Source organism: Colletotrichum aenigma, assembly GCF_013390185.1.
Source record: "Colletotrichum aenigma strain Cg56 chromosome Unknown KSG_Cg56_contig03, whole genome shotgun sequence".
NCBI lineage: Eukaryota > Fungi > Ascomycota > Sordariomycetes > Glomerellales > Glomerellaceae > Colletotrichum > Colletotrichum aenigma.
Genome location: NW_023500909.1, coordinates 1,109,287 through 1,134,493, shown reverse-complemented (window position 1 = coordinate 1,134,493; position 25,207 = coordinate 1,109,287). Strand labels below are relative to the sequence as shown.

Here is a 25,207-nt window from a genome sequence, read left to right as displayed (position 1 = left end):
AAGGGAAGAATGTCATCACCGCCGTATCCCTTGGGTGGTCTTCCTCATCTATAAGGCGTCATGAAGCTGAAGCTGAAAGACCACTGGGATATCATCCGTGAATGATCAGTTCGCTACTTATTTATCAGTGTGATGAGCACGGTGATGACTCTGGGAGGCAGCTCCATCACCAACGAATAGACGATACGTGCACGAGGCGGGAATCAATGTTCGATCAAATTAGGTTGTATTCTACAAGTGCAAGACCTTACAGACTCGCTCTAGGTGTATGCTCGCTCTGTGATGCAGCTTCAACTGGAGCAGACGGCCACTTTGACTCAATGTCCTTCCACATGTCATAGGTCAGCAGCCACCTGCCGACACCGTGGTACCTCCAAGGGAATGGGTCCTCCCCTGTCTCCTGAGATTCGGGCAGAACAGGCGACTCTCCGCTCAACCACTTATCATCCATCTCACCAAATTGTGTAAACTTCGCGTCGCGGTCAACCTGTTCCTCTCCGTCATGCAAGTGATACATCCACTGGTTGTATGTGCCGCGGCGTACAACCTTCTCCGTCCTTTCCCGACGGCAATCCTCATAGATCTTCAAAGCTTGCTTCTTTCCCGCGGCTGACTTGTCAGTCAAGCGAGCAAGGCACAAACCGAGAACACCACCGTCCTCAAGTGCCATACCAGCACCACTAGCAAGGTAGGGGAGGGTAGCGTGGACGGCGTCGCCAAGCATAGTGAATGCACCAGACGGGTGAGACCACGTCGGGTCGAGACCGGGCCTGATGCAAAGCCTCCACTTCAGAACCTCGTCACACATGAGCAGCATCTTGCTGATACGGGGGTCCCACCCGTCATAGTGCGCTCGCATCTCCTCGATGTTGCCCTTAAGAGTGTTTCCTCCGTCGACAGGCATGTCGTCAGGGACCAGAAGCACCATATTGAACAGCTTGCCGCCCTTAAGAACGTAGTTGACGGCGTGCTTGTCGGGGCCGACCCAGTAGTTGACCTGAGGGTTCTCGACGAAGTGCCTCAGCTCGGGATCTCTGAGCATATCGGCCGTGTTCAAGAGAAGCCGATATGCCAAGTCGCCGGTAAGCTGGGGCGGGTCAGACTTGCCGAGAAACTGCTCTCTAAGGTTGGAAGCGATGCCGTCTGCGCCAACAATGAGGTCGGCAGTCATGGTCCTTCCGTCCGCCAAGAACACGGATGATGACATCTGGTCTTCAGACACGGTGAATGTTTCGACCTTGGCGTTTGTGACTAGCTCGGCTCCCAAACCGACAGCACGCTCAAGGAGGCAGCGGTGGAGATCAGAGCGATGAAAGTCCCAAAAAGGGAAACCACCTGCTGCGGCGGCGTACTTGTGGTAGTCCATGTCACCCAAGAAGTTGCCCTTCCAGCCGATGAAGTTGCACTTCTGGGGCTTGGTCGCATACTTCTCCAGCTTCTCCTCCAGGCCCCAGGAGAACAGCACGCGGGCTGCATTTGGCAAGACTTGAATACCAGCGCCGACCTCGCCGATGGCCGGCGCAGATTCAAGGACTGTCACTTCATGCCCGGCCAGCAATGTTGCGATGGCCGCTCCTAGGCCGCCAAGACCAGCGCCGACGATGATGACCTATTCGCATGGTTAACTATTGTCTACACTCCTAGGATTTCATCAAGCTTGTGCAAAGAAGAGAACAGGGGCATTCTTGACTTACATGTAGCCTGCTACTGACATCTCGCTGGATCTTTTCTTGAATGATGTAACTCCTTGCTGATGCCATGATATCGACTAGACTTGAACACAACACCAAACAAGTTCAGGCGTAATTCAAACGATGAGCTCTTGTTTATTCAGCAGATGAACAGATGAGACGATGCGGCTGGCATGGGGCCCGAGAATTGACCCAATGATTGTTCGCGTGCATAAATATGATCAAGGCCCGGGAGGACCTCCTCGGCAATGACGCAGAGCGGCGAACATATGGTCACTCGTGCGCCTCTTTCCATCACACAGCAATATCCTAAGAGTGGAATTGATCGCATCATGGACACCACCTCGACTCAAACCGATGGTCGCACGTAGTGTTGTCACGAATGCCGAGTCTGCGCCGTGTGCAAGTTGACCCCTCCTCCGGCTACCCATCTCCGAGTTCTCCTTGGTCTTTCGTAAACTCAACTGGTATCTCCAAACTGTCAGACGTCCGCTCCAATAAGATAAGACACGCCCGCATTTGGAGTCTATCATACAAGCGTGGCCCCCGAAGTCGCGTTACCCCACTCTTATCTCTCGGGCGAGCTGTCCTGGGGTGGGATCGCGGAGAACCAATGTCTTATCAGGAGTGGCGTAAGTGGGGGAGGGGCATGCCGGCCATCGCCCTCCGTCAACCTGCGAATATCTCGCACTCCTATCAACACCCTCGTAGCAGATACGGGTTGCAACGCTACACAACATGCAAGATACCGCAACCGCGCAGCGCCGAGAGAGCCAGAATGCGGAGAAGTGGACCCGATCCTACGGCGTCGCACGGCCTATGACCCTCCCCATTCCCCCATCTCCGGCGATATGATCCAATTCACAACCCAGATCGTCCTATGCGCACATCCAGCTTTCTTTCCCAGCCTTCAGCAACCTGGCTGAGACCTCTCTACATCCTGTCAGGGGTGAAGAAATTGCACTGTACTCGGGAGTGGATGACCCCCATTGGACAACCATGAGCGACTCCCAGACCGCTATGGCGGGCAGCGCCAGCTATCGTCACAACAGCGAGAGCTCGGACGGTTACCTAGGTGAAGAGAAGACGTTCACCTGCTCTCACCCGGGCTGTAGCAAACGGTTCACTCGGGCTGAGCATATGCAGCGACATGCTCTCAATCATCAGCCTGGTGGTTTGAGTTGCGATATTTGCAGCGCTCACTTCAAGCGCCCTGATCTGTTGAGTAAGTCGTAGTAAACCCCTGAATCACGCAATATAAAGCCTGATTTAGTGAATCTTATGGCACTGTGATAACTAACATGACTAGAACGGCATATGGACCGTCACCGTCAAAAGGATCTCGAAGCAGGTGGACCAGGTTTTGGAGTTTTGGACACTAGGAAAAGATCTTGGAAAGCACCAGACGGCTCCGTTGTTGAAAAGAGACCCTGTCCGTACCCTCCAGGCCGGGGTAGAACCTCAGGACGCGCACGCCCGCAAACCACTCAAGTACCTTCACCAGAACCGGAGCCTACCGACGGAGACCAAAGTGTCTCTTCTTCTGACGCTGCAGGAGAACAAGACTTCTCAGTTGGAAGTATTTCGCCGGACATTCACAGGCGTCACACGGTTGATCTACGACCTGCGAGCTTTGACTCTAATCATTCTTACCCCTTTGATCGTGGCAACCTATTCGCCACGTCAGAGACCGTCAACGACTTTGCTGGCTTCCCTCCAGCGCTACAATTTCATGATTTTGGAGCACCCGACAACCAATTCGACCTGGATGCCAATCAGCCTATCAACTGGGGCGACCCATTCTCGAGCGAGCATCTGGACTATGACCAGATCTTCCAGCCGGATACTGCCAGCTCGTTTAATATGCCTTATACCACCGCCTTAGACTACAATTGGCTTTTCAACATGCAAGAGGCTGCTGGCCCCATGATTACGTCTAAAACATCAACCCAGGAGTACAACACTCAACTTCCTGAGAACCCTTCAATTGCGCGGACACAGACCAACATTGCAATCACACCTGAGTCTATGAAGAGCGCTCAACTTTGGAACGACCCCATGGACGTTGCACCAACCGACAACAGTGGCCAAGACAAGCCGCCAAGTTACAACACCGTTATACAATCTGCTCCACAAGAGCTACCGCCGAGGGAGCCTCCAAAGAGACCTGCACCACGCAGCTCTGCGGAGAGAAGCTCGGACATGAACTCCGCACGGCGCGCTGCCGAAGCGTCGGGACCGACCCGAAAGCGGTACACAGCAGTCAGCCGGCCTGCTCCAATCTTGGAGCCAGAGCGACCACTGTCATCCCTTAGGAAGCCTCTCAACACCCCAACTATTGACGAGAAGATTCGAGAGAGACTTCTTAATACCGCCGACGCAGCCAAGCCCTGTCTCCCTGATCATCGTTATACGATCTGGGAGCACCCTCTGCTGTCCGTCGACTCTCTCAACTCCTATCTTCATCTGTTCTTCACACGATTCAACACGGCCTATCCTTTAATGCACCTGGAAACATTCAACTGTGCAGACACCGAGCCACTTCTCCTCCTCTCCATTCTTCTACTGGGAGCGACTTACTCTAGTAAGGATTGCCACCAACTAGCCGTCTGCATACATGACGTAATCAGACCAAGCATCTTTGCTCATGCTGGTTTCTCTCCAAGGCCCGAATTGTGGACATTACAGACGATCCTGCTGGTGGAGTGCTTCGGAAAATCTCGTGCGGGACAGAAGCAGCATGACATGAGCCACTTGTTCCATGGTCTCTTGATTAACCTCATCAGGCGCTCTGACTGCCAATCTGTGAGACCACCTGGCCCACCACCAGTGGGAGGAGATGAGAGCGCCGGGTCTTTGGATAAGCTGTGGAAGAAGTGGGCCGAGGCCGAGCAGAAGAAGAGGTAAGTTCTGCTCGAAGCACGTTGATAGTGAAGATAACTAACTCAATAGCAGGCTTGCTCTACTTTGTTTCATGTGGGACACGCAACATGCAGTTCTCTTCTGTCAGAGCCTCTGCATGTCTGCGTTCGAGCTTCGCCTCGAGCTTCCCTGCAACCAGAGCATTTGGGAAGCAAGAGATGCGACTGAATGGGTATCGGCGTGGCGATCCAGCATCAGTGACCAGAGAACGTTCTACCTTCCCGTTCTGAAGGCGTATCTTATGCCATCTGGTCCGAGAACCCACGGTCTCAGTGGCTTCTCTCGTATTCTGGTGCTCCATGGTCTGATGTCCGTTGCTTGGGACATGGGCCGTCGAGATCAGACTGCCCTTGGAGTAATCTCCGGAGAGAGTCCAGGTCCAGGCTCCGGATGGCGCAAGACACTGAGCTCAGGCTATGATGCTTGGAGGAGCGACTTCGATTGGTACTGCAACAACTTCTTTGCCCAAATGCCGCGAGGACCGCCATCGCCAGATGACGATGTTCGGAAGATGGAGTTCGAATCCTTTACGGCGGCATACAAGGCCCTGTATCACTCCGCCCAGGCGCTGTTGAACATGGACTTCTTGGATGTGCAGATTTATGCTGGCGCAAGACATATACTCGGCAGACCGGTCCAGCAGAAGGATTACATGCGGTCCGCGCAGGTCGTCAAGAGATGGGCTTCCGCAACGAACAATGGCCCAGGTGAGGCGCAGGGCTCAAGACCAGGAGAGTCCTCCGCAGCAACACCCTCGGACCAGAGCGTGGGACAGAAGCAGTCTGCCACAGCGGCTGCCTGGCACGCAGCGCAAATGCTACGAGAGACCAAGAAGACTCTGAGTGGTACGGAGGCGATGAACCTGTTTCACGTCCCGTGGTGTCTGTACCTGGCGACGTTGACATGCTGGGCGTTCCATCATGCGCGGCCGAACAGGAACTACGGCGTGCCTTCGCGCAGAAACTTTGATGCGATGGGTGAGTTTGACGAAGATGAGGATTGCGAGGAAGACGAGATGATTTGGGACCCGCAGGGTGAGATGGATGCGTTGATCTCGAGTATGTCGGAGCGGGTGGAGCGAAATGATGCTACGTTAAGGAGGGAGAAGAGGCGAACCAATGGCTTGGTGTGGATTATGGCGGATATCCTGACGACGGTTAGATGGGGGATTGTGCATGCGGGCGTTGTTGTATTGCGGGGGCTTGTGCCTCAGCGGTTGATTAACCAGTATGAGGAGGCTATTTAACGACATGAAAATGATGAAATGATCAAAGTAAACCTCGTTGAGGGCATTCAAGAAGATGGGCTTTTCTCATTTTCATGAAGCGATGTTTGACCAATAATTGTAGATTTGTGAGCGGTATGAATTTGAACCTGATTCAATTCTACATCATTCAGCTTGAACTCCTCCCCATACACCTTGATCGTGTCCTCAATCGTCGTCTTGTACAAATCCACACCTTGGAGACTTGCCTCGTCCGGCGTCTCCGAAGAGAATACCGAGAGAAGCCTACTACTCAAGCAGTACTGGGCTTCCCAGCATCCTCCGTCTGCTCGACATTGATGCCCCTCTCCTTCTTCTCATCCAAGGTAGGTTCCGCACCCACCGCGATGATAACCTTGGTGCTGGCCCTACCGACACGGTACCAAGGCATGTTGAACAACTCCTCTATATGCTTCATCGACAAGCCCTTCGTCTCAGGGTACGCGAAGTACGCATAGACCGTCATGCACAGCGTAACGCACGTGAAGAGGCAAAAGGGGCCTCACGAGTGCATAGCGAGGACCATGTTCGGCTCTGCCCGTGACAAGGCAAAGTTTACTAGGTACTGCCAGGCAATGCAGATGGCCATACAAGTGGAGCGGATCTTGGTCGGAAAGGCTTCAGCGCTGATGATGTATGGCGCGACGGCCCATGAGAAGCTGTAGCCGACGGCGAAAACATAGATGAAAACCACAACTACCAAGCCGCCGGCCTTAGATATCTCTCCGGACTTGTCGAAGACGGCGAGGAAGACGGTGATATAGGTGAGAGACACTAGGATGAGACCTGAGCCGACGAACAGCCCGGTTCGGCGACCGAGTCTGTCGATGATGAAGAGGCAGTAGAGAAGGACGGAGAAGAATTTGACCATTCCGTAAATGCCAGCAAAGAGGTAGTTGAAGGAGTTCGAGGTGATGCCGATAGACTCTAAGATCTAGATACGGGTGTCAGAAAATCTGTATAGGACGTGAACTTACGGGCGTCATATAGTATGTCAACGTATTGCCGCCGGAAAATCGAAACCCGATCTGCATCATCATGACCAGAGCAAGGCGCTTCCGAACATTCGAGGACGCCATCTCCTTGAGGAAACCCTTGAAGCCAGGGGAAAGAGCCAGCTCGTGCTCAAGTCCAGCACGGATTTCGTACAGTTCCTGGCGAAGGTACGCGTGATCCCTAGGAAGAGACCTCAGGTTCTCAAGCGCTGCCTCAGCGGCCTTCGACTTGCCCTTGCTCAGCAGCCATCTCGGTGACTCGGGCACGAAGAATAGCCCGACGATGAGAATGATGCCGGGCAAGGCCTGGACGCCCATGGAAATTTGCCATTGTGCGTTGGAGCCGCCGAGGCTCAGCAGCGCGCCATAGTTGATCCAGTACGCGAGGCCGACAGAAAGCATCGTGTTAGCGTTGTATGATGCGGTCAACCCGCCTCGAATAGCGCTAGGTGCGATCTCCGCCATGTAATTCGTGCCGACGACGCTTGCTGCTCCGGATCCTGCCCCTGACAGGAACCGACCGACGAGGAGCTCAGCTCTGCCTCCGGCACCCCCCGGGTTGGCACTCATCAAGATGGCCGACACGGAGTAGACGAAGGTAGAGAGGCCAAGAGACCATTTCCTACCCAACTTGTCGTTGATGGGGGCGATTATAAGGGAGCCGACACAGGAGCCGAGAATCAGCATGGAGGTGATCCAAGCTTTCCAGTCAGCGAGGGACTCTTCCGACATGCCGCTCAGCTCGAAATGCTTCTTGAAGGGCGAGAAGGCGAGGACGCCCGATATGTTGGCCGTGTTGAAGCCTATTGATGACAGCAACGGTTAGTACGTCAATGCTTGGCATGCGGCTGGTTAAAGCTTGTCTACGCACCATGGGCTGAGCCGGAGAAGGACAGGATGATTGCATAGCAGAGAATCTTCCACGAAATCGCATCTTTCGGGGTTTGCTCGTATATCTTCTTGTCGATGATGGCCATTGCAATAGGTCTAGCCAGATTTCTCTGAGGAGTTTGAAACTTCTCCAGACTTCAGAGAAAGATGGAAAGGGTCGGGCTCAGATTTGAACTATGGCATGGGAGGCGGGAAGACTGGGTTCCCCGTCTAGGTCGTGCCATGGGGACTCCGCAAATCCCTAAGTGGAGATCGAGCCACTTGAACCTCTGAGGCATCCCAAAACTAGATCTAAAGCCGCCTGATCCGGGTTCAAGATGGCGTTGCTCGTGGTGGGGTGGACTTACACATGCATGGCCTGTGGATAGAGCACCAAGCAAGATGGTTTGTCCTCCATTTTCTATCCCACAAAAACGCCGATGAAACTCAAGAATCATCACAAGAACCTATCACTCAGGGTTCGTATTGTCAACAGGTTGTGTAAGTTGAGACTGGCTGGGTAACTGTTGCGGGAATGATCCGTCGCTGGCGGTGACCGTGCTTACACCCCATGGGCAACGCGTTCCTAGTACGGGATAGTCCCGCAGCCGTTCATTGTTCAAATAATAAGCTTCGTGGGATTGGATGGACTTATCCGGGTCTCCTTTTGTATTCGGATCATTCCAGGTGCTGGCGTTGGTTCCGGTGGCCGGAGTAGTCCGCTCGGCCGGATGGCTCCGTCTAAACATCCCAGACTTTGAACGTCGACTGAGGCTCAACGCTCACGGACCGATCAGCATCTGACGGTTAAAAATGCAATGCATGTATTCTAGGAATCATGAAAATAACGTGCTCTGGGGATATGATGGGCACAGGCATCGGTCCGTTGTCCGTCTTGCAATCCACTGATCTCAATGATTGAGGGGCCACCCCGGCTTGAATGCCGTGGAAGATGTCGTAAAAAAGAATTGATTCCCTGCATCTGTAACTACTCTTGCCCTCTATTGATTCGTTCTCAATCAATCACTCTGTTGGAGGTCGAGTGTAGTTAGGGTTGATGTGGGTCACGATGCTCCCCGTGGCATGGGGCTATGAAGCTTAGCAAGACAAGCAGCAGCATAGCGACGCTTTCTCTTCAAGTACCTAATTTCTCATAAGTCTGCAGAGATGATTCAAAATTACATAGTTGAGATGGCAGGGCTCTCTTATCATAGCCCCTCACAACAACCAAACCGACCTAGTTATTCTAGCCGCGATTCTTCAGCATTGCTAATGTGACATCCTTGTCGGAGGCGTATTTATGGCCTGCACTCGTATTCACCGAATTCTCGATGCGAAGGCCAGTGAACGTCATTGATGCCGACTTGGCGTCAAGGTTGTTCGTATGTTCGTCCCCAAGCCTGGTACTCATTCCACCGCTCACTGACACATGGGTGAAGATATGGCCCTCTGCCCTTGCCCTGTTCAGCAAGGAATTGCGTAGAAGCTGATCGTGGTTTACGACAATTTGCAAAAGCTTTTGAGTTGCCTGCGGTTTGAACACACCCGCCTATTCTGACACAGGGCATTATGTTGCGGGTGGGCTGAAGGAAACAGCTTGATGAGAGTATCCATAGCCTCACAAATTGAGTCGATGAGGGTGTTGAAGTCGGCCCTGCGGTATAGCGCCCATCGCGTTTGACGTCCCATCTCCTGAAGCTTCCTGCGTCGCTTGATGGTAATTGTACGCATGCCATCGATAAGTCCTTTCAAAGGCTTGTCGGATTTTTCAAATTCCTGAGTTGCATCTAGGACCTCCAAATCCTGTTTCTTGTCATCGTCATCCATGTTCAGTCCCTTAAACTGCTCAGACTTTCTCCTGGCAGTCTCAAAAGCATCTTGGACTGTCTGAAGCCATAGTTCAGCCTTCCAGAGCTCGCTCTCCTTCCAAGGACCCTGTTGAAATCTGGATCCTGCATCGGGATTCTCGTCCAGAACGCCCATTGCCTCCCCTCATCGCGTGGACTCCATTTCCGCAGCTTGAAGTTTGGCAAGACAAAAGGCGAAATCTTGATGCAAGGCTCTTCCAATCTGGACATACTGAAAACAATCCAGGGATGACTTGGAAAAGCCAGGAATGGCCAGCGCGAAAGCAGGGGAAGTCATTGTGAAAATGACAGATCTAGAAAGACTTGCAACCCAATACGAAAACAAACTATACCGATAGTCAATTTTGTTTGATGCTTCGGATCGACGCAGACACTTGCTGCGATGCCCGATGAGTTGATTGTTTATTGTTTCTTGCCGGAGTATGAACCAACTATGCACACATATTCACTGGAGGCTACAGCGGACGGGCGGAATCCATGCATTCTGAGCGAGAGATGTTTGTGTTGTTCCTCGCGCGGGACATATTTGGCGATGATAGATCATTTCTCCAAAAAACCCTATTGGAAATTGCGACATGGAGATGGGACGGTCGGTATCATAAACATTTCTGGACCAGGAATATCGCACGCGGGCGGTTTATGACGCCTTATACTTGCGCAGACGTTCTGTTTTCGCCGGATGAAATGTGGTTATCTTCCTGGACCCCCAGCGAGTGGCGCTACAGTTTGTCGCTCATAAACGTCGAACTAGACAGTGTCCAGTGGAAAACCGAAGTCTACAAAAGACACTTTCCAGAAGAAATTGCGTTTGATTCTACCGGGAATCGTATCGTGGTCGGCGCTTATCAAGACCCCTATCGAGCTGGAGGCTTAATGGCTGACAAACGCAGCCATGCATTCGTATTCAGCATCAACGATGGAGGCCGGTTGTTGCATTCAGAACTTATTCATGATTGGGGTGCAAAGCACGCCAAGTCCTTTTCGGTTGGGTTTATTGGCGCTATTCCAGTCGTGGTCGAACCTCACCTGGCTTTCTCTCAAAGAAGTGGTAGAGAAACATGACAGAACTGCACCAGCAAACGGGGTTTCTTGCCATGTCCGCACCCATACAGTTGATGGAGATTATTGGATAATGAAAGATGGCCGGAGAAAGGTTCTCTTGCCAGACGACTGTAAAACTTGGGATCGCGTCGACAATTGGGACAACCTATCGCATCGTGTTTTCGGCTACAACAGGACCAGAAATAAGCCGTGGCTACTCGAGTTGGACTGCCGTAACTGTCTATTTCCGGGCAACGTTCTTCAGATGAAAAGCGATGACCATGGCTAGACCTGGGCTATGATCTATTTAGTAATTAGATGGCAATCTGCATCGGTTCATTGGGCTTCGCCGCCACCCATCAGTAGCATCTGTTCATCAACCCGGAAAGTGGTGGTCAACTGCTTCGTTCGACCATGTGCCATGAGCGGAGCCACCCGGCTGACCGAAAGGGCCAAGAAAGGGACCCTGATTGTATGCCGGACAATATTTCCGCTGAAGAACTTCTCCTGATTCCTTGGCTGAAGAAATGCCCTGGCTCCATCAGCTCGGACTGCGCTATGGGACGAAATGGAGCTTGGACTTGCCTAATCAGGCATCTCGGCGCCGAAACCCACGAACTTTCTTCAGCATCACCCCACGAAACCTCGGGAAAGACCATGATGAAAAGGCGAGGTATTGTGTATTTAAGTAATTGGAGTTCGTCTGACCATGCTCCGTCTTGTATCATGATATTGTCGTTGTCGTATTCAAAGATCAATAATCCAATCCATTTTGCATCGGCTTTCAACACTTGCCACCACCATGGCCGACATCAACTACTATCAGCGCCTCACAGAGGTGTACACCTTGGACAACAAACCACTACTCCTAGCTTCCGCCGTCAGTTATGTCGTCGGTTATCTCCAATACATGTACGTCATCCGCCTCGCTCTTCGTGAAGGCAAGGGTCCGATGCCTTTCTGGATGCACTCCTTCTACCTCGCCCACGACTCCACGTGGTCCTATATCCTGGGCAAAGCGGCAGTCCAGCACAACGAGCATTGGTTCCTGAGAGGAACGTCGACGGCACTATTCGTGTGGACGACGCTGGAGATGTGGACTATCCACAGGGCCGTTACCAAAGAACGCGAAGCCAATTTCGCTTCGGTGCTCGGGAGCAATCCGAGCGTCTTCTCGGCGGCGGTCTACGCGCTGGCACTCCAGCTTGGCATGTACACGGTCGTGTTGCTGGGCATCGCGTTCATGGGAGAGGGCTGCGTGATGCAGTGGTTCTGCTTCACCAACGTCCTTATTGTCTTGGGACCGACCCACCAGTACCTCAGAAACGGGTCGAGGCATGGGCTTTCGCTTGGGTTCTGTTTGGTCAACATTGTCGGAACCATTTGGACGTTTGCACCATTCAGTTTCTTCGTCTTGGCCATTCCTGAGGTATTCGACAACACGCTGTATTACGTTGTGGGATGCATCCTCACGGTCTATTCGATTGGGTGCTATTTCGTGGTTTCGCAGTATCCCGCCAAGAAGGCGGATATGAGCAAGCCTGGAAAGGGAGCTCCGATTTGGTAAACAAACAGCAGAAGTGTGGTCTTGTTGGAAGAAGAAAAGGTTCAGTCTCAACTCAATTTGAACAATTTAAAGTAAATATGACAAAGAGTCTTTGACATCCCGACGTGATGAGGGTGAATGGCTTGCTGTGAAAGTGAAAGTGAAAGCGGATTCCAATTGATGATTCAGGGGCTTCGGATAGCTTTAGTGGGGCACATGCCTTATATAAGCCAGCGCGGGCCCATGCATGACGCAGCGCATCCCGCCGAGGGGTCCAGCTGCTCCGACCGCCTCTCACTGCACCCCGCACTAAGCTCAGCTGAGCTCTCCCACGCGGCGCACAACCACCACTGCAACCACGACCCGACCCCTTTGGACGACCTCGGCCGATCTCCTTACGCGACGCGTTCCAACCCTCCTCGAATCTTCTCCCGCACATCGCGCCTCTCGAGGCCGCCGAGTCCTTCCCTTCCAATGCCGCCCATACCGCGAACTACGCCCCTCCCCCGCGTCATCACCTACTACCAGACACACCATACTCCCGATGGCAAGCCGATCTCCATCCTACCGCTCATCACGCAGCCCGACATCAGCGTAACCCACGTGATCCTCGCCGCGATACACATCAACGACGACCCGCACGCCCTCACCCTCAACGACCACCGACCCGACGACCCGCGCTTCCTGACGCTATGGGCCGAGCTGCGCGTGCTGCAGGCGAGCGGGGTGAAGGTGCTAGGTATGCTTGGAGGTGCTGCCCGAGGCTCGTATGAGAGGCTCGACGGCGACGAGGCCAAGTTTGAGAAGTACTACATCCCGCTGCGCGACATGGTGCGGAAACACGCCCTCGACGGCATCGATCTGGATGTGGAGGAGGAGATGAGCTTGGGCGGCGTGATACGCTTGATCGACCGGATACGGCAAGATTTTGGGAAGGGCTTTATCATCACGATGGCGCCCGTGGCTATGGCACTGCTCGACCCGTTCAAGAACCTAAGCGGGTTCGACTACGAGGCACTAGAGGTCATGCGCGGCAAGGAGATCGCGTGGTATAATGCCCAGTTCTACTGTGGATGGGGCGACTGCAGTAACCCCGTCATGTACGAGATGCTGCTGGCGAAGGGCTGGGCGCCGGAGAAGATCGTCATCGGCCTGGTGACAAATCCGGAGAACGGCGGCGGCTGGGTGCCGTGGGAGATGCTGGGGTCCGTACTCCTTCTGCTCCGAGGCCGTTATGAGCGGTTCGGAGGTGTTATGGGCTGGGAGTACTTCAACAGCTTGCCCGGCGGCAGGGAGAAGCCATGGGAATGGGCCCAGTGGATGACGACGATGCTGCGATCAGAGAAGGCTTCATCATGGCCGGCACATGGAGTCTTGCCGGTGGAAACAAGTGAGATTGCCAAGGTGGTCAAGAAGGAGCTCGTTGATGAGGTCGATCCCGATGGACCCAACAGCAAGGATGCGCCGCTGCCAGCCAGCTTTGACTACTATTCAGACACCAATCTCGAGGATGATTGAGCGGAGGGAAGACAAATATGGTAAGAAATGCGTCTCAGATCTTTGGGCAAGGCGAAAAGTTCTAGGCACGATGCCCTCGCAGGGCAGGGCATGACCCCATGTTGACGAATCGAGAATCACGCGATGAAGAATGGGTTTCACGAACTTTTGGGCGTTCAGGTTGTTTCATCCACTTTCAGTTTCAAACTCAATTAGATTTGTGTAGAAGGAAGAAGACGAGCTTGGTCTGTTCAAGCGAGCTTTGCTACTCGATTGCCACCCAACGAAAACGAACGAACAATCTGGATTCGACCTCGCGACCTTCCCGGAAAAGTTGACTTTAAAAGTGGGGCTTGTACATGTACAAGTCGAAGGTGAGAATATTTTGACCAAACATCGCTGGTCATACTAAAAATGGGTGAGCAAAAATGAAAAAAACAATGAGCAGCTTCTGGAGTTATGTAGGGTCACCGAATTTCTTCACTAGCCGAACCCAGGCTTTCACCCAACTCCCACACTAGACCATGTTCACTTGAGCTGCTCCAATTGTTGAGAGGAAGGGAATCTACCTTGCCGATAAAGGCTGGAGCGTTCGAGGAAGGGAGCGGCCTCATTCCCACGCATGCACCTGCCGCACTCAATTCGTCATTTTATGATGCCAGAATTGAAGTTATTCGCAGATGATAGTCGCGCCGACTATTTGCAGCTTCTCCTAAGCTTTTCATCCTTGATCATGCGTTTCCCCCAACCGTCGTCGTCGTCGCTATTGCTATCGCTATCTTTTGCAGGATATTCACATATTATCCCAAAGCGCTGTCTGGTTGAAGTAAATGGCAAGTGCTGCTGGAAGTGAGCAAGTCCCGAACTCGTTGTAATGCTCATGGAAACTTGCGATGTGATGCAGGTATCTGATCGCAGCATTCGTGGATGTACGATCAATCCCACGCGTCTGGACTTCAGGTGATGCTCACTATTCACTTGCATTGGACAGATCTTGCTCGGAAACTTCTTCGTAATCTTCTATCAAGAAATGTGATTCTGGCACCCGAAGACCTAATAAATCCGTCCTTGAACACGACTCGCGTTGATTATGGCCTCATCCCCCTGATCTGCTCACAACATCATGTCTCATGTCTCATATCTCGTTCCAAATGACCAATGAATCACGCCAGTACACCTATCGCCATACTCCAACAACACGGCCACAATCATAGCCATCTAATCAAAACATACCGTAAGCGACATATAGCGGTCCACCAACTTGATCAGAAATCTAGTCTTGGTGGTAGACCCCAAAAACCCACCATCCGCCGGTCCAGGGGTTTGCAGGTACAGTTGCCGAGCAGCGACGAAGTACTGATGCAGCTTGTCACACGCGTCATCCGAGAGAGGGGCCATCGAGAAGGTTTCCAAGGCGCCGCCGGTGACCCCGTCCCGGCGGATGGTCTGCGCAACCTCGGAAAAGTACTTGCTGTGAAGGTCTTCGCCATGATAGTCGATGATGTTGAAGACTCCTGCCTGATAGTCGATAGCGGCAAAGAGGGCTTGCGCGAAGGCGTGGATGCGAGGGATATCGATGCGGGCCTGTCCGTGGAGACGCAGCGTGCTGCTGATGTTGCTGGCTACCGTGTCTGTGAGGATGTTTGCGATAGTGTTGTCGTCAGGGTGAGTGAAGCCGTCCGGCAAGGCGAGCTCAAGGGTCTCGATGAAGGTGCTTTTGGACATGACTCTCGTGGACGGTTGGTTGTCTGCGATGTTCAGGTCAGCAACATGTATGCCGAGCATGGGAGGATGCATACATCTTCGATGCTGCTTGTCTTGCTTCTTCGCCTGGGCCTTTTGAATTCCGCCGTATGTCTTGGGCTTCTTGCGTTCCCTGGTTCTGGTTGTTTGAGACCTCCGATGCCCGGGTTTCTTTGTTTGCCTGTTCTCTGGGGTGGGGACATCAGGTTGCGGTTGTGTAATATTCGGAAGAGCTGCCTCGAGATCGGCCTTCAGATTGAAGAGAGACGCCATGGTGTGTGCCTGAAATTTCTTTCGGTGTGGTTGCAATGACGAAGTTGGGAGGGTGATGGGATGATGGGAGGTCGGAGAGTCCATGGTTTTGTAGAAATAAATGAATCTTTCTCCGATGCGTGGGTCGCTCGATGAGATGGCAAATGTGAGAGTTGAAGTAAACAGTGACCTTGAGGTGGGTGCGAATACCTCAGCCTAGCAGGGTCAAATCGCCGCACCTTCCCTAGCTTTCTCCGTCAAATCCGCAGCCAACCGCCACAATTTCAAACGGAGAAATATTTCACACTTCAAACACGCAACATGGGATAAATTTGCTTTTCAGTGACATTTTCTTTCGTTATCGTTAACAAAGGGACTGGCCGCGTTGCATTCATCGTCTACAACCCTGATACTCCTTTAGTGCAACTACCATTTCCTTGATGCCACTGCCTTGGAATGCTTAGATGCCAACTTCGTTCATATTCTCAATCAAGCCATCCTCCATCTCCTCGTCCTCCTTCGAAAACTCCAGCCAAGCATCAAGGATGCGGAGAAGGTCTCTTGTCTTCGCGGTGTAGGTTCCCTCCTGCGAGTTCTTCGGGAAAGCAAGAAAATAGTCCTTGCGAGCCTTGACGAAACTCTCCAGCATCACCTTGCAGGTGTTCGTAGAAATGGCCTCCATGGAGAAGTCCTTCGCGTTGAGACCCCCGCCGGCAACGCCCTTGGTACGCACATGCTGGGCGATGGCTTCGAAGAACTCGGAGTTGCCATCGGAGCCCTTCTTGTAGTTGCCGCGGCATTCCCTGACGGCCTTGACGAGCGAGAGCATGAAGCCCATGAGGCGGGCGGCGTCGCGAGACTGGGTACCCTGGAGGTGAAGGATAGCGCACAGGTTCTCAGCCTCCTCATTCTCGATCCAGTTGGCGATGTCGTCGATTGGGAAGTAGAAGCCATTCTCGAAGCCGGTCTGGAGGGTGTGCATGAGGTTGGCCATGGCCTTGACGAGCTTGGCGTCACCGCGGATGGACTCGGAAGCTTTGCCGGGAAGGGCAGCCTTGGCTATGTCATTGTTAGATATTTGCAATGGAATAGATTGAGGGAAAGGGCTGCGAAAACGTACTTCCTCTGAGCACGCGCTTGCGCTCGCGGTTCCTCTGCTTTCTGTTGGCGAGACGGTCTGCGACATACTTGTTCTTGCGCATCATGCTACGAAGCTTGCGCTTGTTGGCGGGTGCGTTATCGTCATTGTGATCGCTTGCAGTGCCATTGACCGGACCGGTATCTTGGCTGACGGCGGGCAAGGCAGGCTCGAGATCCTCCTTCAGGTTGAAGGGCGCAGACATCGTGGCTGGAATTCGCAGAGGGATGCAAAGAAGCCGATGGCTAGGAGGGTGGTGATGGCGACAGCAACGAGCAAAGAGTCGGCTGGAGTGAACTGCAGAAGCAAGATTTCCTACAAAGGGAAAGGGCGAGGAAATGAAAAACCGGGACGCGTTGTTTACGCGTCTGCTGTATTGTCGGCGCGAAGGTGAGGTGCTGAACGAATACTGAAAGGCAGTGAGCCACTCCCAGTCACCGAGAAAAGGTTCATAGGTATCGTAATTCCCAGACCTCTCAACAAATCAAGCATTCCAAGTGAACATGGTCTAGTGGTGGAACGTGTAAGCCTGGGTTCGGCTGGAAATTGAAAATGGTGACCCTACATAACTCCAGGAGCTGCGCGATTGTTTTTTGCTTCTTTTTTCATTTTTGATAACGATGAAAAGTTTGTTCTCTATCGAAAACTTGCCTTGAAACTCTTTTCTGGGCGATGGTGGTTGTTTTTGAACTCACGAGCCACGGGAATCATCTTCGTTTTGGGAAAACCACCACCTGTGAAGCTGATGATGTCGGTCACGTTCAACCCCTTTTTCCGTTGACCGTAAGAACTCCGTTCAGCACACTGTATGTAAATCGAGAAGAATCCATTGTGGCAAGACCGGAACAATTCAATTGCGTGAGAATGTTGTTATTCGGTAGTCATACCCCCTTTTTGCCCCGACTCTGCACCATTTCAACTCGTACATCCCGCATACCTTCTGGTATTTCTCCCATTCTCCGTCCAAAAGGCCAGGGGGTTTGTGATTGCGGTAGACTTGACCTGAGTCGCGTTCCCTTGCCGCGTCAATCCTTCGTGTTACCACGTCTTTGGTCACTCTTGTCATCCTCACTGTCCGTCTCTGATTCTGACTCTTCGGTACTGCTCCTTTGGCCAGACGCAGGCGCCTTTCTAGCAGAGAAAGAACATAGGCCGGACGGTGCTCGGTAGTCATAGGAAGGCGGCATCTGTGTGTACTCAGGTATGGTAGGGTGTGGGTCGGCCTTCCAACGATTCCTACTAGCCCATTCAGCTTTGGAAGCGCCTATCGCATTATTTAGATGCTCACCAAAGTTCGCGTACCCCTCCGTTATAATCTCGAATCACTCTTCGCCTAAGACAGGCACCGATTCTCAATCACTTCTTTTCTTGGCTTTGTGTTCTGCTAGAACCAATTGCGGTCTGAATGGTATTCAGTCTTTGTCTATGGATCTCCTGTCAGTTAATTGTGGTAGTTCCAAAGTGTCTTCCTGATTGCAACTAAGCCCCTAACCTGCCATTCCACGTGTTTGGACCGTTCTGCTCGAGATCTATGAGATGCTCTCCACGTTTCACCATAGGTGTTATTCTGTCCTGTGTTTCTTTCCCGGTACATTCATCGAAAACAAACAGAACAGCCCCGCTACTTTTCGGGAGCCGCATCTTGTCGAAACTTCAAAAAAGCTTGAAAGTCTTCCATGCTGAAGCCAGGGTTAGCCGGGGCTGGTTGTTCTGCCAGGATTGTAGGCACCGCTGGGGCCTTTCCGGCCTGTTTGTGCCTCGTTTCGTTGTCGCTATCAGGATCAGAGTCTGAGTCATCTGAGCTACTATCTGGCGCGGTGCCAGAGAGACCGGGAGGTTGCTGAGGTTGCTTGTGATGCATGAAATGCGAAGGAGAAGCGAAGGGACCTTGTGTGTTTGCAGCATAGGGTTGTGGAGGCATTCCCATGTACCATCCATCTGCCCTCCAATGATCTCTCTTGGCCCATTCAGCTTCCGTAGCACCTAGAGTTGTGACAAGGTAGTCATCAAACTCCTTGAATCCACTCGCTACAACTCTGAACTGTTCTTCCCCGAGCACGGGCAGTGGATCTCCAGGCGGCCTTTTCTTACTCTTGTGTTCTGCTAGGGCAATGGCAGTTTGGAATGCGTTGCGAATTTGCCTACGGCCATTAGCATGGATTTTATAGAGATAAAACACAAGATCTTTCCCTGACACAGAAAGTCTCAAAAACCTGACATTACTTGTGGAAGATGCTTACCTCCCATTCCAAGTATCCCTCTTCCTCCTCTCGAGGTCTCTGAAATGTGTCTTGGCGAACCTCAGGATTTCAGATTTCCTGATCTCGAATTGGTACGTATTGGTTTCGATCTGCTCTTCTTTGGCTCGATTTATGAACTTCTTATAGAGCTCCTTGGTGACGGAGAGGCTCAGTGTCGGGTAAAACAACGACATCTGAATCCTAGACTTGAAAGCTGGGTCTATGGCGCCAACTCGGTTGGTAGTCAAAAACAGAATTCCAGCGTAATACTCCAGGCTGCGGAGGAAAACACTTGTGACGGCATTGTGTCGAAGTTCGCTCTTACTTCGCTTCGCCAAAAACACGTCTGCCTCGTCCAGCAGCAAAACGCAGCCCCATTTATACGCAAGCCTGAAGTTGTGCTGTAGGTTGTACTCAACATCAATAGCAGTCTCGCCAAGATCGCCGCAGGTGATGGGAAACAGAGGCCGCTGAGTGTCATCAGCTACACATTCCGCCGTCGATGTCTTCCCCACCCCTGGCGGTCCATGGAGCAGAATGATGAGGCCGGCCCCTTTTCCTTTGACTATGTCAAGGGTGGACGCAATGCTTTGAGGCTCTTCTGGTGAACTTGGAGATGCTCTCAATCTCTCATGAGTATCGACTAATGCTCGAACGGTTGGTCCGTGATTTTCGGGAAGAACCAGGTCTTTGAAGTAACTTGTGAATTCAACATCGTGCAGGTCCGCCACTTTGATTGTCATCCACCTCCTGGACCGTAGCACGAACGCAAAAACATAATGTTGCATCAGCAGATAATCCTCCTCCAACAGATCTGCTTCTACCTGGTAACCCAAGCCTCGTTTTCTCAAGAATGTCTGAGTATTTTGATTGTCATCATTCAAGTCTTGGTGGATGAAATCTCCACCACAGCAGCCTTCTGCTCGGTGCCCACACCAGGACTCTTCGTATGTCTCTCTTTTGTCCGGTTGACTAAGATCTTCCATCGGAATGTATGGATCGGTTCTCCAGTCCGGGTTTTCGTGTAGCGCAAGGGTCATATCCACAATCACCTGACCATCGAGGTCATGGGAAGGTTCATCAAGCGTCTTACCGCGCACAATCTTGTGGCAAAAGTCGGCTTTTGTGACCTCAACATACTTTCTTCCATTTTCGAGGAATCGAGTGCGTAGATCGTCCTTTTTTGGGTAGAATCGCATGGGATACACAACGAGGGATGTGATAGGCTGACTTCCGTAATACTTTTTGATCGAGAGTTTATGAAGCTGCGGCACGTAGCCGGATCCGTTGGAGCGGAAGCTTATGCAGTCGAGGACGAATCCATCTACAGCAGTTATGGCTTCGTCGTCCAATGATGGTATGCGGTAGACCAGTGGCTCACGCCCGCCGACAATATTGATAACCCGGAAGGCGTGCCTTGGCTCTGATTTGGTGATGACAAGGTCACCCCTTTTAAAAAGATGCCATAAGTCGGAATACTCAATTTCCGTGTCTGTGCCAGCTTCGATCTTGCTGCGAAGGTCGAATACACACTCAAGATCTTCATTCATGAAGGCTTTGAGTAGTCTCGCGTCCTCCAAAAGGACTTTGTCGTCGATCTCTCGTTGCTTCTTGTCAGACTGTTGAGTGAAAGATGTCGCCTGTTCACCCGCATCATTTGATGCCTCTGTGTGTCCTTTGCTCTCGAGTTCTTCAATGCTCTTCGTGATTGCCGCGAAGTTTCTGATGAAGTACTTGAAAGGTCGCAAGAATACCCTGGAGCTGAAGGACTTCTTTCCGTCTACTTCCATGGTCATGCCTAAAAACGACACATTTCCCCGACAAACTCGGTCTAGGTGAGCCAGCAATCCCCGCGACCTGATGCGTAACCGCTCCGGGCAACGGCGCATGACTTTCGGGGGCGAATGGAGTTCGTGATCTACTTGGTGTAACTCCAGTACCAGAACCTCCAACGCAGGCTTTTGCATTGACGGTGAGGTTACAATGGAATGGTTTGGCCGAAACTGATCCATCGTGACTCTATGAATCACGTGTTGGTGGATAGGGAACTTCGGTTTGGTAGGTGGCTCCCAGTTATCCCCCTCTCCGAGGATAACTTTTCTCAGTTCTGCCATTTCTCGCTCAAGCTCTTCGATGCGCATGAATGTAAGATTGTGATCCAGAGCAGCCTGTCGAGCTCTCAGTCGAAGTTTTCCCGTCTCCTTTTCCCTTTGAAATATTGTCTTCGCCATGGATCCTCTATAGGTGGTTTTCTTGACCAAGTCGTCTATGTCGCTTTCGCTTTCTTCGCTATCGTCACGCGACCCTGCACCTGTTTCTTCAACCAAAGAGGGCTTTTCTGAGGACACAGGGTTATCGATGGTTCTTGTGTGAAGAAACACTTTCGCCTTTGCCTCGGTTTCCGGTGTGTCATTCCTCCACGTCCCCGAATCCGGGACTGGTTCTCTCGCTGGAAATTCATGACTCGCATTCTGATCTGCTGGTGACAAGGTCGTTAGAGAAGAATCGTGGTTCCCCACGTCCGATGTTTCTGGTGGCATGTTGATACCAGATTGGTGATGTTGACCAGGAAATACCAAATCAGATAGTAGAGGTATTCGATTTGCCAGGGTGGCGATGAGAGGGGGATTTGTTCCAAAGTTGGGCGGGTCGGCGGGAAACAGCCAGAGATGAATGTGCTGTCAAGCAGGTGTCTAGAGCAATAAAAAGATTGCTGGCTGTCGCCTGGGTGAGTGGCTGAAGTTGCCCCCCTAAAATTAGACTCGAGATGTTAGCCTCGGCAGGCTTGGCCATTTTGGTCTTCACCTCCGACACACTGCATACTATCATGGTGTCATTCAGCACCTTTTCACTCACAGCCTGCTGCCAGCCTGCTTGACGTCAGCTGCGATTGGACAAAACAAGCCAGTCATTTCACAAGATCACCTCCTAGTTGCATATATTGATGCAGTCATGATCTTGGCGTGCTTCACGCCCGCCCCAATTCGATCAAGTGCTTTGTTTTGTCTGACAGCAAAAAAGAACGGGAGAGTAAGCAGCCTGTGTCTATTTCTGCTGTGCCGATTGAGAGCGGGGTTCCCGATTTTCTTTTCTGGCGAAACTTTCAATTGTTTAGTCTAGAATCTGGACAACTTCTCGTAGGTCAGAATGGCATTTTTGGCAAGTACCTTCGATTTAGCCTCGCGAGGCGGTCATCCTGCTGATGAAGCTGTCAACTTTATGGAGAACAGAATCATCATTCCTGGCGAACCCAAGCCGGTACATAGTACCTGGAGTGGACGTTTCGTGTCTCTCCAAGTGGCATCAGAAGAAGATAAGGCGAGGTGCTGCTACCCATTATTCAAGATAATGTGTATTTACAAATGCTGATCTGATCTAGAGCTGCGTTATGGGCTCAGGTTGACGCAGAAAAGGAGCAGCTTTTTCGTCTGATGGCAGACGTTCAGAAAAAATTGTCGAAGGGTAAGAGCGGAGATAAGCAATTCAAACAAGGCTTTGAGCTTCGAAAATGCAGCTGGGGTGATGTCCTCGCAGAAGCTCAAAGCATAGCAAGCAGTTGGAAAACCCGGCCAGGAAAACAGACAAAGACTATGGCCTTTATTGATAAAGTTGGTACTCATTCGAACGCTCTCGAGGCGTGGATTGGGCTGCTACCTATGGGAGATTATGGATCAAGGTATGCAATGAGCGGCACATTCAGTAATCACAAGGATATTAACCAAGCCCCGAAGTATCTGTGGGGTCTTCAAACTGGCAATAGGGGTAAGTTACTCGGAGCGGGCCCTTGGCTAGAAAGCCAAATGTACTGACAAACCATCTCATAGGCTGTTGGTCAATACAGCAAAGTAGAAGAGGATATTTTCCAGGCTTTCTCAGACATACCCGAAATTATGGAAACGACACGACGATATGTCGAGATCTACTGGACGAGGCGCAACAACCGCTTTGAGCCGCTAGTCTTCAATCTGTACCGCGCATATCTACGATTCCTTCATCACGTCATGAAGTTCTTCTCAGACAGCAAACTTCGTGAGTGTTTGAATACTTCTTAGGCGCACAAATCCATGCCTGAACCGCTGACAATTGGCACAACAGGAAAGACTTTGGAGGTCGTCGGGAAACAGGGGTCGTACAAAACGGAACTCACGAGCAGTGTTGAGGAAATAAGACAATGTACCGAGCGGATCAAGGCTGAGGGACAAACATGCCAATCCGAAGAGTCACACGAAGTATTTCTGAGCAGCGGGCGAACCGAAGAGGTGCTTAACAGGTTGCTGAGCCTTATGGAAACCCATTCCATCCTGCAGATGCGACGTGCAGATTCACGTAAGTTCTGGAATCAAAGTTGCTATTCTATTGCGAGGAATCTTTCCTTCTTTCACGGCTGTCTTCCGTTTGACGCAAATCTGATCATTTGCGATAGGCAATGCATTTCTTGAGCCGAATGTTGGCCCATATGACCTAGCAAATGTAGACCACACAGTCTCTGATACTGAAGAGACCGAGAATCAACGACTTGCTATAATGAAACAGAGACAGGAGGAAGCCAAAGCTTTGAAGGAAGATCTGTTGCGGAAGCTTGAGTTCGACCGAGAGATGGTATCTCGAGACATTTCGACATGTTTACAGCTCGGCTATCAATTGAGCTGGAAAGGAAAAACAAGAGCATCTCTTATGATGGGCGATGACATGTTAAGGTCACTATTGCGAAATTCGCACTCCTCCGGAAGCTTGCTGGTGAACAGCCACGAAGACACAGCATCGGCAGACGTAATTCCACCTCTCAGCCTCGTGGCCGCTGAATTGTCGCGATTATCGGAGGATGCGGGAGCAGAGAAATCGGCGGTGTTCGTGCTTAACTTCTTTTGTGATGAGCATCGCCCGTCTCCTCTGCTTGCAGCCTGGCAAAATTCGGCGGTGGGAATGATCGCGAGCCTTATCTGTCAACTTATCAATCTCATGGCCGAGAAGGGATTGGACACAGACCTTTCGTTCCTCAACAAGAAGAAAATGGAGAAGATAGAGAGGTTCGACCTAGTCACTCTTGCGAAGGTATTCAAGAGGCTCGCGAAACAGCTGCCCGCTGGGGGAATGGTTTTATGCATTGTCGATGAGATATCTGTATATGAGACAGAGATGCTTCAAGCGGAGACGGACTTCCTTCTGGGTGAGCTGGTCGGGCTGGCGAGAAAAAAGGCACACGACCAGGTTTCTTTCAAGTTGTTGGTCACTTGTAGGGGTCGGGCGTTCGGTGTGGCTCGACATTTTCTCGAGCATACCTTGGACTTGCCTGAAGATGTTGATGTGGACGACTCGGCCGAGTGGAAGATTTCAACTTTCATGGCTTGAGAATTGTAGAATGAGATTTTGTAAACCCAACTATGCCTAGCTAGGCACGACTTCTACCCAAGCCATCGTCAGCTGCCTCAGTGTTGGGTGAGGCACAATTCTCGGTGAGTTGGCTCACCGAGGCCGTCGCAAAATAGCGGGTCTGTCTCAAGTCGACCCCCGTTCAATCTTCTTGAAACGACCTTCTCCTCGATGTCATCAATATCAGCCACGAGATCCAAAAGCATATCTTAATTGCAAGAATATTGCACTATGATAGCATTCAATATCATGCCGACCAGCCGGATTTATTCACGCCTTACACCTCGGGAGCACGCGCCAATGCCCGGACGTCTGTTGCGCCGATCACCCGAGCTGTCATGTCGATCCCAACTTATGCCTCAGCAAACCGAGCATCACGAGAGTCTGGCCAGACGAAAAGGAGCCACTGGCATCGCAGCGACTGGTGCGAAATCCGATCAAGGTTTACCGCCAAATGGGCAAGTGCCGACAACCCCTTCGAATACGATGTCGCAGCGACAGGGTTGCGAGAGCGTGGCACCATCCCGTCGGCCTGACCTTCCATTAAGTTCGGACGACCACCGCTTCCCATTCCGGGATGAGGTTGCTTCGAGCGCCCTCGCTTGCCGCTGGCGCATTTGGCATTGCGGCCCCCTTTAAGGATGACAGCGTGTGACGATGTCGTCAATACGGGAGCAACGGCGTTTACACGAAGGGCATTCTAAGTTTAGCGCCCTGGATCGCCATGGGGGCCCCTGCGTCGGAGTGTTTCGCCTCTTTCCAGAATTGAT

The 25,207-nt window shown here is 51.7% G+C and overlaps 8 protein-coding genes across 8 annotated transcripts; 3 read left to right on the top strand and 5 right to left on the bottom strand.

Annotated features, from left to right (window-relative positions):
- Nucleotides 1-247: 247 nt before the first annotated feature.
- Nucleotides 248-1,760, bottom strand: OpS4-9 (FAD-dependent monooxygenase OpS4; the record flags this gene model as incomplete). Its single annotated transcript, XM_037319528.1, has 2 exons — nt 248-1,609; nt 1,695-1,760. The coding sequence occupies 2 exons, from the start codon at nt 1,758-1,760 to the stop codon at nt 248-250; spliced, it is 1,428 nt and encodes a 475-aa protein (XP_037181153.1).
- A 930-nt stretch (nt 1,761-2,690) lies between these two features.
- On the top strand, nt 2,691-5,859 carry hxnR-1 (Nicotinate catabolism cluster-specific transcription factor; the record flags this gene model as incomplete). Its single annotated transcript, XM_037319527.1, has 3 exons — nt 2,691-2,916; nt 3,247-4,594; nt 4,647-5,859. The coding sequence occupies 3 exons, from the start codon at nt 2,691-2,693 to the stop codon at nt 5,857-5,859; spliced, it is 2,787 nt and encodes a 928-aa protein (XP_037181152.1).
- Nucleotides 5,860-6,130: 271 nt separating this feature from the next.
- qutD-13 (putative quinate permease) lies at nt 6,131-7,849 on the bottom strand (the record flags this gene model as incomplete). Its single annotated transcript, XM_037319526.1, has 4 exons — nt 6,131-6,378; nt 6,469-6,811; nt 6,855-7,675; nt 7,744-7,849. The coding sequence occupies 4 exons, from the start codon at nt 7,847-7,849 to the stop codon at nt 6,131-6,133; spliced, it is 1,518 nt and encodes a 505-aa protein (XP_037181151.1).
- Nucleotides 7,850-11,561: 3,712 nt separating this feature from the next.
- On the top strand, nt 11,562-12,218 carry CGCA056_v004270 (uncharacterized protein; the record flags this gene model as incomplete). Its single annotated transcript, XM_037319525.1, has 1 exon — nt 11,562-12,218. The coding sequence occupies one exon, from the start codon at nt 11,562-11,564 to the stop codon at nt 12,216-12,218; it is 657 nt and encodes a 218-aa protein (XP_037181150.1).
- Nucleotides 12,219-12,671: 453 nt separating this feature from the next.
- Nucleotides 12,672-13,715, top strand: CGCA056_v004269 (uncharacterized protein; the record flags this gene model as incomplete). Its single annotated transcript, XM_037319524.1, has 1 exon — nt 12,672-13,715. One exon carries the CDS (start codon nt 12,672-12,674, stop codon nt 13,713-13,715), a length of 1,044 nt encoding a protein of 347 aa, XP_037182096.1.
- Nucleotides 13,716-14,912: 1,197 nt separating this feature from the next.
- On the bottom strand, nt 14,913-15,710 carry CGCA056_v004268 (uncharacterized protein; the record flags this gene model as incomplete). Its single annotated transcript, XM_037319523.1, has 2 exons — nt 14,913-15,442; nt 15,494-15,710. The coding sequence occupies 2 exons, from the start codon at nt 15,708-15,710 to the stop codon at nt 14,913-14,915; spliced, it is 747 nt and encodes a 248-aa protein (XP_037182097.1).
- Nucleotides 15,711-16,149: 439 nt separating this feature from the next.
- On the bottom strand, nt 16,150-17,032 carry CGCA056_v004267 (uncharacterized protein; the record flags this gene model as incomplete). Its single annotated transcript, XM_037319522.1, has 2 exons — nt 16,150-16,748; nt 16,810-17,032. 2 exons carry the CDS (start codon nt 17,030-17,032, stop codon nt 16,150-16,152), a joined length of 822 nt encoding a protein of 273 aa, XP_037182098.1.
- Nucleotides 17,033-18,448: 1,416 nt separating this feature from the next.
- On the bottom strand, nt 18,449-20,857 carry CGCA056_v004266 (putative cell division cycle ATPase; the record flags this gene model as incomplete). The annotated part of the gene is made up of 2 exons (XM_037319521.1): nt 18,449-18,968; nt 19,068-20,857. The coding sequence occupies 2 exons, from the start codon at nt 20,855-20,857 to the stop codon at nt 18,449-18,451; spliced, it is 2,310 nt and encodes a 769-aa protein (XP_037182099.1).
- Between the last annotated feature and the right edge of the window lie 4,350 nt (nt 20,858-25,207).